This window comes from Ornithorhynchus anatinus, chromosome 13 (genome assembly GCF_004115215.2).
Source record: "Ornithorhynchus anatinus isolate Pmale09 chromosome 13, mOrnAna1.pri.v4, whole genome shotgun sequence".
Classification (NCBI taxonomy): Eukaryota; Metazoa; Chordata; class Mammalia; order Monotremata; family Ornithorhynchidae; genus Ornithorhynchus; species Ornithorhynchus anatinus.
Window position 1 is genome coordinate 20,822,650 of NC_041740.1, and position 15,438 is coordinate 20,838,087.

The 15,438-nt window shown below is 62.2% G+C and overlaps 2 protein-coding genes across 6 annotated transcripts in view; both read right to left on the minus strand.

Moving 5' to 3' along the window:
* LOC100077745 (glycylpeptide N-tetradecanoyltransferase 2) overlaps positions 1 to 9,439 on the minus strand; it is a 78,792-nt gene extending 69,353 nt beyond the window's left edge. For 3 of the 5 annotated variants that reach the window (XM_029077471.2, XM_029077470.2, XM_029077478.2), the window contains exons 1-2: positions 7,288 to 7,466; positions 480 to 615 (exon numbers count right to left, since the gene is read on the minus strand). In XM_029077471.2, the coding sequence (XP_028933304.1) occupies positions 480 to 615; positions 7,288 to 7,433 (282 nt within the window). In that variant the 5' untranslated portion in view covers positions 7,434 to 7,466. Of the gene's footprint in view, positions 1 to 479; positions 616 to 6,067; positions 6,086 to 7,287; positions 7,467 to 9,243 lie in introns of those variants that run through there. The other 2 variants (XM_029077473.2, XM_029077472.1) reach the window with 2 other exon arrangements.
* A 1,126-nt stretch (positions 9,440 to 10,565) lies between these two features.
* LOC114816174 (protein FAM171A1-like) overlaps positions 10,566 to 15,438 on the minus strand; it is a 33,163-nt gene continuing 28,290 nt past the window's right edge. The window contains exons 7-8 of the mRNA XM_029078143.1: positions 13,066 to 13,180; positions 10,566 to 12,580 (exon numbers count right to left, since the gene is read on the minus strand). Of these exons, the coding sequence (XP_028933976.1) occupies positions 10,903 to 12,580; positions 13,066 to 13,180 (1,793 nt within the window). The 3' untranslated portion in view covers positions 10,566 to 10,902. The remainder of the gene's footprint in view (positions 12,581 to 13,065; positions 13,181 to 15,438) is intronic.

The window sequence follows — 15,438 nt, forward strand, 5'->3', positions numbered from 1 at the left end:
CGGCTGGGCACGGCCCTCCGCTTGGCCGGCGAGTGACCGAAATAGTTCTCGGGGGGCTGGGATTCGGTTCGCTCCCTCGGTACGGGATTCCCTTTTCTCGGAACCACAGAAGGCCGGTCCGACTCAGAGTTAACACGGACTCACCCGCGGCCACCTCGGCCGCCGTCGGCCGCCGGAAGAAGGAAGATGAAGATTTTCCGAGTGAAGAAGAATCCCTTTTCCGGTGTCCTCGTCGAACAATAATACTGTTCAACTCCAAGCGAGAGCTACCAACTCACCGAAAAGACTCCCGACAAAAGTAGCGGGCGCGTACGCCATGGCATCCACATTAGTTGCCTGGGTGTCCAAGATGTCATGACTCGTTCTATTTCCCGTGTTGTCTGTGTAACTCGAGCCCTCACCGGCCAACCGATCCAAGTGGCCACCGATCCCCATCCGATGGGGAAGGCACTAGAGTGGAAAAAGAACACAGCTCTCACCTTGGAAGGCTGCTGAATTTTAATCTCCTGGGAATCGGAGGCAGAATCTGACTTGGTGCCACCGGAATTTGGCTTCTCCTTTTTTCTCTTCTGCTTCTTCTTTTTTTTCTTGGCTCCCAAATCCACGCCGGGGCTCCTGTCCCAAAATTCAAAGAGAAAATGAGAAATCCATTGCCACCAAGTCTGAACTTTTTTTTTTTTTTTAAAAAAAAAAGACTATTAAATCCACGTGTGGAAATCAATTTCTGGTAGGCGAGTTAAAAAAAAAAAGGCAGATGATGAAGCAAATGGGCTCGTTGCATTATAACGTAATTTTCAAGTTCTCACGGGAGCCAGAAGGACCTGGGTTCTAATCCCAGCCCCGCCACATAAACCTGCTGAGGGACCTTCACTTCCCTGTGCCTCAGTTACCTTATCTGTAAAATGGGGATTAATGGGGATTAAATGTAAAATGGGGATTAAGACTCTGAGCCCCACGCGGGACGGGGACTGAGTCCAGCCTGATAACCCTGTGTCGACTCCAGCGCTTAGAAGAGTGCTCGGCACGTAGTAAGCGCTTGACAAATGCCATCGTTGTTATGGAGAAGCAGCGTGGCTCAGTGGAAAGAGCACGGGCTTTGGAGTCAGGGCTCATGAGTTCGAATCCCAGCTCTGCCACTTGTCGGCTGTGTGACTCTGGGCGAGTCACTTAACTTCTCTGTGCCTCAGTTCCCTCATCTGTAAAATGGGGATTAAGACTGTGAGCCCCACGTGGGACGACCCGATTCCCCTATGTCTACCCCAGCGCTTAGAACAGTGCTCGGCACGTAGTAAGCGCTTAACAAATACCAACATTATTATTATGCTGTCATACGAAGAGACGTTTGGACGTCGTCACATAAACTGGGGCGGATCGGTGGTATTTATCGAGCGCTAATGTGCGGAGGACTGTATTAAGCGCTTGGGAGAGTACAATACAACGGAGTTAACAGACAAAAGTGGGCACAGAGAGGGACAGACATAAAAGCAATAATTTATAATATGTAAATGTGCACCTAACTGGCTGTGGGGTTGGGATGAGTATCAAAATCGGTAAAAATTTTTTTTCCCCAAACGGTGTTTAGCGCTTACTAGGTGTCAGGCTCTGTTCTAAAGCGCTGGGGCAGATACAAGATAATTTGGTTAGACGGAGTCCACGTCCCAAGCGGGGCCCACAGACTTAATCCCCATCTCCCAGATGAGGGGACGGAGGGCCAGAGAAGTGAAGCGGCCGGGCCAGGGTCACCCAGCGGACCAGGGGCAGAGCTGGAATTAGAACCCAGGGCCTTCTGACTCCCAGGCCCGGGCTCTATCCACTAAGCCACGCTACGGGGCCATAGGCTGCTCGCAAGCCACCCCGAGCCCAAATCTAAGCTCTAAACCTGCAGTCTCCACACTTTTGCACGCGTCGGTCTGTAAGGTCGGGAATATTACGGTGAAAAGCACTCATGGAAGAATACGGGCTTGTTGAACGTCGTCTGTGGTGGAGGATACATACATATATATATATATATATATATATATATATATTTTAAATAGTATTTGTTCAGCGCTTACTGTATCGAGCCCTGGGGTGGTTACAAGTCAAGCGGGTCGGCCCCAGCCCCACAGGCGGCTCGCAGTCTAAGTAGGAGGGAGTAGGATTTAATCCCCGTTTTCAGTCGAGGAGACTGAGGCACAGAGACATTAAGCGACCGGCCCGAGGCCACACGGCAAGCAGACGGCAGAACCGGGATTAGAACCCAGGTTCTCCGTCCCCCCAGGCCCGCGCTCTCTCCACTAGGCCGAGCGGCCTAGATCCGGCACTCCAATTCGATCCAGTTAGACCCTGTGATGTTACACAGTGTCAGGCTGACAAAGGTGAGAAGAGGGACGGCTCGCCAGCCGCCGCGATTTACTGAGTCAAAAGACTTCTTCGAGCCCTCCCTCTCCTCGGCTGAAAGATCTGGCTTTCACAGAGAAGAGTTTCTGTCCATCGGTTGGTCAGCTAGAAGGTTCGACTTTACTACCTTCCCAGCGGAGGCCCGGGGAGTAATTCCACCCTGGTGATTCATGAGACGCCCCCGGCTCTCCTAAAAACCACGCGCGGATCCGTGAACCCTCTTTCCAGACCGTGCGGGGCAGACCCGTCAACGGTCTGGCCAGCTTAAACCCGCCATCCTTGTAAATATCTCCGCAGGAATTCCATCTGGCCCTTCCATCTGAAGGCGGATTCATTAGCTTCGGTGCTTCAGACGTAGTTAGCAGAATGGCAGCAGCAGAGGAGTCACGTTTGTTCGGGAACATGGAGCATTTTCCCATGTAAAAACAGAAGTTCAAGCGGATCCGTTTGTCGGGGTTCTCGGTTTCCTTTAAGGTGCTTTCGAATGTCCAGGGAACAGAAATTCATTACTCGCCTCTGGAGAGTGATAACTCTTCCAGGCCGCTGGGGTACGGCTCGGTAGCAGAGTAACCGCCCTGGGCACCGAAAGGCAATTCTTGAAGCCCGAAAGAGAAAATCCCTCTGAAAGAGGCTCGGTTTATAGATTTTTTATTTTTTTTTGGCTCCTCAGCAGGCCGATAATTGCTACGTCTGTATTAGGGGAGGAAGGCGCAGGGACATTTAAAAAAGAGGAAGCTTTCCAATCATTACCACCTGATGCAACACACCCCAATCTGAGAGAAAATTCAGGTTTGCATCCTAAAACGGTCATGAGAAAGACACACATCCAGAAAACGGCTGAAATACCGGTTAACTCTATACCGCACACAGAATCGAGTCCACATCTCACCAAAGTCACCCCGATCTACCCACCTCACAACCGCCCCCGCGCCCCCCAAATCATCCTTTGTTTCCCCAAGACAACAGGATGCGACAGCTACACGATCCAACCTCCTCTGAAAACTCTCTTGGTCAAGTTGGGCGATTCACGTTTTCATTTACCGTCGTCACGCACCGAAACCTGCCTGGAAAAAAACTCACAGACCCCCGTATTTGGTCAATCCATTGTATTTAGTCAGCCGTATTTATCGAGCCCCTCCCGTGCGCGGAGAACTGCGCTAAGCGCTCGGGAGAGTACAACGCAACGAGCCCGTGGCTCGGAAGGCCCTCGCGGACCTGGTTTCAGGGCTGCGGAATCCAGAACCGCGGCCAAGGTAGAAAGCGACGGACAAAAACCGGTCATCTTTTGCCTCTTCACGTCATTCGCTCCAGAGCCAAAAAGGTCTAGCCAAATAGTTGGAGAGATTTACTGCCCAACTTCAGACGTCTTTGAAATGAAGAGGAAACCAAGCTGAAAAATATCAAAGGGCCTAAAAGCCGGAGGCAACCCGGAGCGGTCCGGAAGAGGACGCGGCTAAAGACGAGACCCGTCGGCGGGCCCGCTGCGGCTTGAATTATTTCCAGGTGGACCGTTTTATTTTTTTCCCCCAGACTAGAGGCCGACCGGCAGGTATGCGTGCCTGGATCCGTGTGCGCGCCCGGGACAGGCCGCAGCCCCGACCCCCAGACCGCCGGGGCCCGGGCTGCCGGCGGGCCACGGTCGGCCTTCGTTCATTCATCCGTATCCGTATGCCTAAAGTACAACCTCGCCCTCCGCGACGTAATCCGGCACCCGTCTCCCACCTCCTCGACGCCTGCCCGCTCCTCTCTACGCGTCGAAACTCCTGACCCTACGATTTAAAGCACTCGCTCTCTCACGCCTACTCGGCCGGTCTTTTCCACGCCCCCCGCCCCCCCCCCCCCGGCAACCCCCGTTTGAACTCTTCGTTGCTCTCACACCGACCCCCAGCTAAGAGTTCCTCGTTCGGGTCTTTCGAGCCTCGGACCCCTCCCTCGCCCCTTCCCCGCTAACCCTGACCCTCTCTCCCCTTCCGAATCCGCCTGAGAACCCGCCGCCTCCATCCCCGGCCGTCCCGAAACCGCGTCTCCTCTAGGAGACCTTTCTAATTAATCACATTTTCTCACCTTCTCTCCCCCGCCGCCCCCGACTGCCATTTAAACCCTTCCGTGTCACCCGAGTCCTTTAGTTACTCATCCCTCCCCCTCCGACCCCAGGTATATTTTATGGCATCCGTTAAGCGCTCACTCTGTGCCAGGCACCTTCCTGAGCGCCGGCGCAGCTACGGGTCGATCACGTTGGGCACAGTCCCTGTCTCGCGCGGGGCTCACAGTCTTAATCCCCGTTTTACCGATGCGGTGACCGGGGGGCAGAGAAGTTAAGCGATTCTCCCGCGGTCCACACGGCGGTCAGGTGGCGGAGCCGGGATTAGAACCCAGGTCCTCCCGACTCCCGGGCCCGGGTTCTATCCACTGGGCCTCGCCGCGTCCCCGTATTTACGCGCATCTCTTTACACTCTATCGCTTCCGTCCCTCTGTCGTTTATTTTCACGTCTTCCCAGCTAGACTGTAAGCTCTCTCTGAGCGGGGATCGTGCCCGTCACACTCTCCCAACTGCTTAGTAGAGTTCTCCGGACACGGCAGAGGCATTCAATAAGTAGCACCGGCCGGCTGACCGCACCCGCAACTCTAGACCGAAGCGGCGTGGCTGAGCGGAAAGGGCACGGGCCTGGGAGTCGGAGGTCGTGGGTTCTAATCCCGGCTCCTCCACTTGTCAGCTGTGTGACTTTGGGCAGGTCACTTCACTTCTCCGTGCCTCGGGGACCTCATCCGTAAAATGGGGATGAAGACTGTGAGCCCCCGGTGGGACATCCTAATTGCCTTGTGTCTCCGCCGGCGCTTAGAACGGTGCTTGGCAAGGTCACCCGGCTGTCAAGCGGCGGAGCCGGGATTGGAACCCACGCCCTCCGACTCCCAAGCCCGGGCTCTTTCCACTCAGCCACGCTGCTTCTCTTGGGGGCGAACCACGCATTCCGGGGCTGGCGGAATCGTTCGTTCAGTCGCACTTACCGAGCGCCTACCGTGGGCGGAACACTGTACTCGGCGCCCGTAGCAGCCTCTAACCGACGGTGTCACAAACGGACGTTCGGTGCAGGGCTCTACGGGCCGCGTCCCTTCCGTTCTTTCCGGTAACAGAGGGGGGACTCCCCGGGCCATTTTGAATACGCAATGCAGAATTAAAACGGGAAAGGCAGCGGGAGAATTCCCGCAATCGTTCCTTCCCCCCTCGCCAAATTTTAGGCCTTCCCCGGGGATCAACCGGGGCGAGCCTCGGGCCCGGCAAGCGTCGCCGGGGAGCTTCCTGACCTTCGTCCCCAAATCCTTCTATTTGAAGGGAACCGGGTGGGCGCCGACTCCGTGCCGGTCGCCGAACCGACCGGCGGGGCGGCCGCAAGCCGACGGGGTCGGCGCGGCTCAGCGGAAAGAGCCCGGGCTCGGGAGTCGGAGGTCACGGGTTCCGATCCCGGCTCCGCCGCTTGCCAGCCGTGTGACCCTGGGCGAGTCACTTCACTTCTCCGTGCCCCAGTTACCTCATCTGTAAAATGGGGATGAAAAGGGCGAGCCCCACGTGGGACGACCCGATCGCCTTGTATCCCCCCTCCCGCCCCCCCAGCGCTTAGGACGGCGCTCTGCACATAGTAAGCGCTTAACGAATACCACCATCATTACGATTACTATGGGGTTTACGGACCGAATCCCCATCTTCCGGGCGAGGTGACCGAGAGGCAGAGAAGCGCGGTATTTACCGGACGCTTACCGGCCCTTGGCACGTAGCGCGCGCTTAACGGGTACCCTTATCACGGGCCGGGCAGCGTACCGAATAAGCACCGGGGCGGATACGAGCAAATCGGGTTTGTCCCACGTCCCTTCCACCTTGACGGTCTCCGCTGCCGAGCGGACCCCTCCCCGGCGCGGCGCCCCGCACGCTGTAAGCGCTCGATAAATGCGACCGAATGAACGAGCGGGGCTCTCGGCCCCAATCCCCGCTTTCCAGACGTGGTCCCCGAGGCCCGGGGAAGTGAAGTGACTCGGGCGAGGTCGCCCGGCCGACGGCGCGTCGGGGCCGGGATGGGAACCCGGGTCCTCCCGGGCCCGGGCCCCGTCGGCGGGGCGGCCCTGACCCGGCGGGGGTCCCGAGGGACCGGCCGCAGGGGCGGGAGCCCATCCTTGCCGCCCCTCTACCCCCATCTGGTTTCCAGGGCCGGCAGAGGGCCGGGGCGGGGCCGGAGAAGACGGGTGGGGATGAGATGGGACGGGACGGACGGGATTCAGGCATTCGACAGTATCAAGGGAGCGTTTACTACGTGCAGAGCACCGTACTAGGCGCTTGAGATATACGATTCGGCAACGGAGACCGCGCGGCTCGGTGGAAAGGGCACGGGCTTCGGAGTCGGAGGTCACCAGTTCGAATGCCAGCCCCGCCACTCGTCAGCTGCGTGACTGGGCCTCTCCGGGCCTCAGTCACCTCATCTGTAAAACGGGGAGTAAGACCGTGAGCCCCACGCGGGACCGCCTGATTCCCCGACGTCTAACCCCAGCGCTCGGCACCCAGTAAGCGCTTAACAGATACCAACATTATTATTATCCCCGCCCAATGACGGGCTCACAGTCTAATCGGGGGGAGACGGACAGACACAAACAAGACAACAGGGGATGGAGGGAAGGACGGGATGGACGGTCCCAACGCCGGGCCCGGCTGGCAGTCCCGGGAACGGGCCGGAGCGGACGGGACGGGGCGGGGCGGGACGGGGCCGGACGAGACAGGACAGGACAGGACAGGACAGGACAGGACAGGACAGGACAGGAGAGGGGCGGGGCGTGCGGGGTCGGGAGGTGTGTCCGCTGTGGACAATGCCGGCGGGGGCGGGGGCGGGGGAGGGGGAGGCGGTGCGGGGGGTCGGGGTCGGGTACCCTCTGGCGTTGTCGGCGGCGTTGGCGGCGTGGGGCGGCGGCTCCTCCTCCTCCTCCTCCTCGTTGTCGCCGTCGATGCCGCAGGTGTCCTGGTCGTCCAGCTCCAGGCTCTGCTGGCTGGCCGCCGACTCGCTGTCCTCCGCCATCCCCGAGCCGGGCCTCCGGACCCCCGCCGGACCCCCGCCGGACCCCCGCCGGACCCCCGGACCCCGGCCCGGCAGCAAGGACGAGGCGGCGGCGGCGGCGGAGGCGGCGGCGGCAGGGGCGCCCCCTACCGCCCAGACGCGTCCGCGCTCGCCCGCCCCCCGCCTGCGGCTCGGCTGCCCCCGCCCCCTCCCCCGCCTACGTCACCGCAGGCCACGCCCCCTCCGCGCACGTCACCACGGCCCCCCTTACGGCGGCCGGCTCCGCCCCCCTCCGCGTCGACGTCACCACGGGCCCCGCCCCCTCCCCCTCTCCCCTCCCCCCTCCGGCGGCCGGCCCCGCCCCCCGCCCGCGTCATCACAGGCCCCGGCCCCGCCCCCTGCGCCTCCTCCCACTGCCCCCACCTCCCCGGCCCGTTTGATGAGGATGATATAATGATGTTGGTATTGGTTATGTGCGGCCCCAAACCACCGAATGAATGAAAAGCGGGGCTTAGTCAGGGAAGGCCTCTTGGAGGAGACGGGCCTTTAAGAAGACACACAGCACGCACGGCCCGGTGGCCAGAACGCAGGCTTGGGAGGCAGAGGTTCTGGGTTCTGATCCCCCCCCCTCCCCCCCGCCACCTGTCAGCTGGATGGCTGTGGGCAGGCCGCTTCGGCTGGGGGAGATCCAGGGTCATCGGGTGGGCCCGTGGGGAGGCTCACGGTCTTCGTCCCCATTTGACAGACGGGGTCACTGAGGCACCGAGAAGCGTAGCGCCTCGCTCACGGCCCCCCGGCGGCCGAGGGGCGGGGGCGGGATCCGAACCCGGGACCTCCGACTCCCCGGCCCGGGCTCTTGCCGCTGAGCCACGTCGCTTCTCCGGCCCCCCCGAGGGCCCTGCCGGGCCGCTTCCCCTCGGGGCCCTCCGTCCAGGGCGGGGAAGGCCAAGCGTCCCGGTCCCCGTTCGTTCAATCCTATTTACTGAGCCCTTCCTGGGGCGCCGGGCACTGTACTGAGCGCTGGGGGAAGAGAAGGAAACAGCAACAAAGGGGGGACGATCCCACGGTCTAGGGGGCGGGAGGGGGACGGACGCGAGCCCGCCGTCGGGCAGGGATCGTCCCCATCCGCTGCCCAACTGTCCGCGGCCCAGCTGTCCGCCCCAAGCGCTCGGTACACTGCTCTGCACACGGTGAGCGCTCCAGCGAATGAATCGATACAAATTCGTAAAATTACTAATAGATACCCGAGTGCTGGGGGGCCGTTGTCGGGCGGGAATCGTCTCCGTCTGTGCCACGTCTGTACTCTCCAAGCGCTCAGTACGGCGCCCTGCACATAGTGGGCGCTCAATAAATACCACTGAATGAATGAAAAGCGGGGCTTAGTCCGGGAAGGCCTCTTGGAGGAGACGGGCCTTTAGTAAGAGACGCGGCACGGCCCGGTTGGCCAGAACGCAGGCCTGGCAGGCAGAGGTTCTGGGTTCTGATCCCACCCCCCGCCACCTGTCGGCCGGATGACCGCGGGCAGGCCACTTCACCTCTCTGCGCCTCGGTTCCCTCATCTGGAAAAAGGCGATCCCCCACGGGGGGACAACCCGATGGCCTCGTATCCACCCCGGCGCTTAGGACGTGACTTGGCACACAGTGAGCGCCTAACTCTCCGGCTGCCGCCCCGGGGGGGGGGATTCATTCATTCGGTGGCATTTACTGAGCGCTGACTGTGCGCAGACCGCCGTACCAGGCGCTGGGAAAGTACGGCGGGAAGAGGGAACCTCATTCAGGGAACGCAACCCTGTGTGGGAAGGAAGAGCCGTGCGCGGGAACCCGGCCTTACCACGGGCGTCTTCTTCAGCGCGGGTTTCTCCGATCTCCCAGGACGAGGCACGAGCCCGTCGGCGGAGGACCGGAAGGCCGTTTTCGACTGTTCTACGGGTCGCCCCTGGAGAGTCTCCGGTCCCCTACCGGTCAGGGCTACGGGAGGGAGGGTCAAGCGGAGGCCCGTCCGTTCCATTTCCAGCTTGGCCGGCGGCTAGCGGCTGGAAGGCCATCGGCTACGGGGCAAAACTCCCCCGTGCCGGGCAGCGGGGAGAGAGTGAGCGCTTGACGGTTACTATTATTGTTGTTATTCTAGAGTGCAAAAGAATCAGTCAGGAGTTCTAAGCCGCAGCCCGTAGGAAAGAGAAGGTCCGGTTTTCGGCGAGAGGCCGAGTAAAGCTCACGGAGCGCGAGGAATCGAGCGGCACCGACTCATTTTTCGAAGTTTATTCGGAACGATAATTTTTGGATAACCAAGCAGCTCTCTGCAGACGATGCACGGGAGTCATTCGGGCACCTCTCGGAGTGTGCGCGATCTGGGATTTCGGACGTTTAAGCGCCGCCGGCCCACTTGGCTCCATCCGCTTCGGCTCCGGGGTTCGGAAGCAAATCCGCCCCCGGGCATCCGGGAGGGGACACCGGGACCGTCCGACGGCATCACGGGTGAGGATGAGGAGAGAGGGAAGGGGAAGGCTGGGGGGGGGGGGGGGGGGGGGGGGGAGGGGAAGGAGAAGTCCTGCGGTCCCTACCCTCGCCAAACAGAACCCGTACCATCCGTACCGAGAGAACACACGGGACCGAAGGGGAAACGTATACGGGGTCACGGCAGCATGCGGGTTAAAGGAAGAGGGTGGAGAATTCCATCGATCTATAAAATCCCCCAAGTTCTCGGCTGGGGAGTTAGCAAAACAATGGCCCGTCTATTGTTCCTGTAAAAAAGGCACTTGGGTTCACGGGGCCGGGATCAGAGGACGCTCAGCTGACGCGAAATTCCGTTTGGTTTCCTTAGAAGGCTCTAGGGGGAAAGAGGCCGCCGCGGAGTTCCCGGAACGGAGACGACGAAAGAGATCGCCGACGGAGAGGCCAGATCGAAACGAGAGCGTAAGTGTCTACGACCAAATCGCCCCCCTCCCCCGCCCAACCCTGCCCCGCCGCCCCCAAAGCGTAACCGAAGCATTAAATTCCCCAAGAAGCAGCGCTGCATAGCCTTTCGAGAATAACGCACATCCCCCGACCCCTCTGGCCGCCGCGACCCTTGGCGCGTGCGACTAGCACGGCTGGCGTGATCAAACCGGCTGGGGAAAGGGAAAAAAAAACAACGCCCCCCCCCCCCCCCCAGCCCAAGATCCGCCCCCGCCCCGACTCGGGCGACCGCCAGCGTTCGGGAGGAAAGGACGAGGGTCCTCGAACCGACTTCGCTCCGCGTCCTCTTCAACGCCCGCCCGCGACGAGGAGTCCGGTACCCGGGCCGCGGGAGGCGAGCGTCCCCATCCATCTCCTCTGAGGAGTCGTCGGCTCCCTTCCCGGCCGTCGACGCGGACGCGTCCGGGGTCCGTCGTCCGCACCCCTCCCTCGCGCCCCGTCGGCCCCCGCCCGCCCCGTTCCTGTCGCGGAGAAGCGAGGGGCTTCCGCCGGGGGCGTATTTGGCAATTCTTCTACTCCTCGCCAAGGCCGCCGGTCACTTCAGGTTGAAGGCCATCAGCGGCCGTTCCTCCCGCCTCTGCCACGGGCTCTTCTTGTCTTCCCCTTGGTCGTCGTCGTCGTCGTCGTCCCCCTCCGCCCCGAGGGCGGCCGGCGCGGGGTCGGGGCCGGCCGGCGACGGCGGGCTTTCGGCCGGCGGTTCCGGGCCCCGGTCCGCGGCCCGCTTCGCCGTCTCCTCCCTCAGGCTGGGCAGCTGGGCCCCGGCCCTCCGGCCGGCCGCCTCCGGGAAGCAGCGCGGGGCACCGTCCTCCGGGGCGCAGGGGGACGCCGGGCCCTCGCCGCCCTCCCGGTCCGGCTCGTCCAGGTCCAGCAGCCGGGGGGAGGCCGGCCCGTCGGGGCCGGGCGGCTCGCCGGGCGGGGGCTCCCTCCCGCCCTGGGCGTTGGGCGGCGGGAGCGGCGGGGGCTCTCCCCTCCCCTTGCGGGCGGACCCGGGCTCGTTCATGTCCACGCCGGAATCCAGGCTGGCGTCGTTGCGGCCGCCGCGGCCGGCCCTCTGGAGATCGATGTAGGAGTGGCGGACGTGGGCGTTGGACCGGCCGTCCAGGGAGACGAACCAGGCCCGCGGGTGGGGCGGGGGCTCGCCCCCGCCCAGCTCCATCAGGGCCTTTTCCACCAGGAGCTGGCCGTCCCCCGCCGCCACGTGGACCAGGGCCGCGTCGTTGAGGGCGGCGGGGATGGACAGGGACTCGGCCATGGGGGCGTCGGGCGCGCTCCAGTCCCCGGCCCCCGCCTCCTGCAGGTGCTGCTGGGACACCGCCTGGGCGGAGAAGGGCGGCGGGAACGGCTGCGCGAGGGAGCCGGCCAGCTCCGCCCGGAGCCGCTCCATCTCCCCCGGCTCCTCGGCCGGCGCCCCCCAGGGCCGGCCGCCGCCGTAGGGGGGCTCCCCGGGCAGTTTCAGGTAGCGGGCCGGGACGGCCAGGGCGGGCCCCGCGCCGCGGTACAGGCGGTCGCTCACCTGGTCCACGGAGTTGCAGCAGAGCAGCTGGCCGGGCCGGGGAAAGGCCGGGGCCGGTCTCTCCAGGTGGTCGACCGAGCGGGACATCGCGCACTCGGCGGGCCGGCGGTCGGCCGGCCGCTCCCGCTCCGGCGACGGGGGCCCGGGCCCCGGCCGGGTCGCGATCCGGCGCCGCCCGCCCGCGGGGAGGGGGCGGACGGGAGCCTGGGCGCCTCGGCCCGGCGGAGGCACCGGGACGCCGTAGCCCTTCCGGTAACCGTCCTCGCGGCCTCCCGCCTCCGGGGCCCTCCTCGACCGCGGGGGGAAGATCTCCACCGATCCGCGGTAGTCCTTCCCGAAGGCCCCGCCCGGCGTCAGGTTATCGAACGAGACCCCGCTCCGGTCTTCGTCCCCGCGGGAGAGGAGCTCCTCGCGGGAGCTGAACTCCTGCGAGGTGCTGTACGACAGCTTCAGCCTCGGGCCCGGCGGCCCCGGGTCCCCCGCGGCCGAGATCGTCTCCGGGCCCGCCCCCTCCTCCCGGCCGGAGAGGTCGGGGCATCCGCCCGTCGCGACGGCAAGGGCTCCGGGGAAATCCGACTCGCGGTGGCAGAACAGCAGGTTGACGTGGGACATGGACGTCGACTGGTCTTTCTTGGACGCGTCCAGCGACGCCGAGAGCTGCGGTTTTCTGGGGTGCCGACGGGGCTTTAGGCATTTCCTCCTGGGGGCGGGGAGACAGACCCGAGAGGCGGGAACGTTACACGGGACCTCCTCGGGGGAGGGTCTGCGCACCCCCGGGCCTCGGAAAATCCAAACCCCGGCCGTCGTAAAAGCGAGAACGGCAGACGCTCGGAAACCCGGGCCTCGCCCGACGTCGAGACGGATCTCCGATCGGGAGGTCCGCGGGAGGCCGCCTGTCCCGAGCGGCCGGCGAGGCTTCGCGACCCTCCCCTTGCGCGCGTGCCCCTCGACCCCGCGCCCCTCTCCCGACTGCCCGCGGCGGAATCGTTCCCTTCCGCCCGCAAGCCGTCGGACCGGAACCGACCGTTGGGACTTTCGGAGAAGGGGGGTTGGGGGGGGGGGGGGGGCCGGGCATTCCCGAGCGGAGGAGCGGGGAAGGAGGGAGGAAGGAGCTAAAGCTCTCGGGACCATGCGGCGTACCAGAGTCCAGAGGGAAAAGGGATTCCCGAAGCGGCGAGACTTTACCTGCAATAATACAAAAGGAGCCCCAGCAAAACCAGAAGGATGAAAGCCAACCCTCCTAAAATGGCCAAAAGAAACACCGTGTGATAGATGGCAAAATCCTGTGTAACGACCGGACCTGGAAGGTCAGAAAATGGCATTTTAGACTTGTGAGAATCCGTACAGAGGAAAAGGGACAATTAGCCGAGCGCTCCTGTCTGTTTCCTCACCTCCCGGGATTTGGGGGGGGGCGGGGGCTGGGGGACTGCGGGGGAGAAGCGTCCCTCCTACGACCCCCGAGGGCACAGGCCGACCACCTCCAAGCGCGTTCGCCGAAAATGCCCACTGTCCACTGAAACCCCGGAGCCCCCGTCGGCGGTTCTAATCCCGGCTCCGCCACTTGTCTGCCGTGTGCCCTCGGGCAAGGCGCCTCGCTTCTCTGTGCCTCGGTTACCTCGTCTGGAAAATGGTCCGGGGGCAGGGCCCGCGTCCAACTCAACTTGCCCGTCTCCACCACGGCGCTCGGTACGGTGCCTGGCACACGGTAAGCGCTGGCGAGAGGCCGTCGTCGTCGGGCGTGCCCGGCAGGCGGAACTGGAAAAACTTAAGCCAAGTTCTGAAGCCTCCCGACGCCGTTCCCCAGGGCTGGGGCCGGGGAAGAAAAATCTTCACTCCTTTCCGCCTCTTACGGACGGGGCTTTTCCGGGAGGAAAGCCGAGCAGAGAGGAGTAGGTTCGACCGGCTGGGATTTCCCATTCGAAGAGATTCCCCGAAACTGAGTTCAGCCGACCTACTGCACTACCAACATCACCGGGTGGAACTGGCTTTGCACGATCCAACTTCCACCCCGGGCACCCGTGGGCTCGCAGAACGAGAGCTTCATTCTGACCCGAACCGGATGCGTTTCGGTTTGGATAGGGGAGGGCGACGGAACCCATCGTGACTTTTTCCGCTCACTGCAGAATGACTGAAATCACTGCATTTATACAGACTGCGTAGCAGCAGCCTGGCTCAGGGGAAAGGGCCCGGGCCTAGGAGTCAGAGGTCGTGGGTTCTAATCCCGACTCCGCCGCTTGTCAGCTGGGTGGCTCCGGGCGAGTCGCTTCACTTCTCTGCGCCTCGGTTCCCTCATCTGGAAGATGGGGATGAAGACCGTGAGCCCCACGTGGGCCGACCTGATCGCCTTGGATCTACCCCAGCGCTTAGGACGGTGCTGGGCACCTAGGAAGCGCTTAACAGACACCGTCATCATCATCATCATCGCTATTATCATATACCTTTTTATATTAAAACGACAGAAGTATTCGTCCAAAATGGATACCCCGACATCATGACGATACCAGGAACCTGACCGCTCTAAAGGACTTGCCAAGCCATTATTTTGTCTTTTTCCCCATGAGATCCTAGCGAGGTAGGGAGAGGAAGGTGTGATTATCGCCCCCATTTTACAAATGGGGAAACCGAAGCCCAGAAAAGTCCTACAGAGTAGGAGGACAGCGCAGCTGGGACTCGACTAATTCAGGACTCCTGATTCCCAAGCCCGTCATCCCTCCGCTAGGCATTTTCTCCGGCGAAGCAGCGTGGCCGAGCGGAAAGAGCCCGGGCCGGGGAGTCAGGAGGACCTGGGTTCTAATCCCGGCTCTGCCCCACGTCTGCTCTGTGACCACGGGCAGGTCGCTTGACTTCTCTGGGCCTCAGTTACCTCATCTGTAAGACCCGGATGAAGACCGCGAACCCCACGTGGGATCCGATTCGCTTGAGTCTACCCCAGTGCCCGGGAGGGAGGCTGGCACGGAGTAAGTGCCTAACAGATACCATTAAAAAAAAAATAGTGGTGGGGAATCATCCGAGGTTGGGAGTTCCGACTGCCAAGGCCGTTTAAAAAGCGTCAGGTCTTGTACGTTTACTAGATTAGTTCCTGCTCTCAAGGGTCCAAGGGGATCCCAACCCCTCCAACTATGTCTCCAACAAGAACCGTGGCTCAGTGGAAAGAGTCTGGGCTTCGGAGTCAGAGGTCATGGGTTCGACTCCCGGCTCTGCCACTTGTCAGCTGTGTGACTGTGGGCGAGTCCCTTAACTTCTCTGGGCCTCAGTTACCTCATCTGTAAAATGGGGGTTAACCGTGAGCCTCACATGGGACAACCCGATTACCCTGTATCTACCCCGGCGCTTAGAACAGTGCTCTGCGCATAGTAAGCGCTTAACAAATGCCAACATTATTAACCAGTGGCAAGGCTGTTCATCATGAAGCTACCCTGCAGCCCCCAGGAAGGAATTATCCGAACATCGGTGAGGTTCACGCGAATTCCCACAAATGAAGCTAGAAAATCTTCCCAGCGCATTTTAAGAACCCCAATCCCAAAGATTCGATACCTCGACTCCAGCCCACCCGCCCTG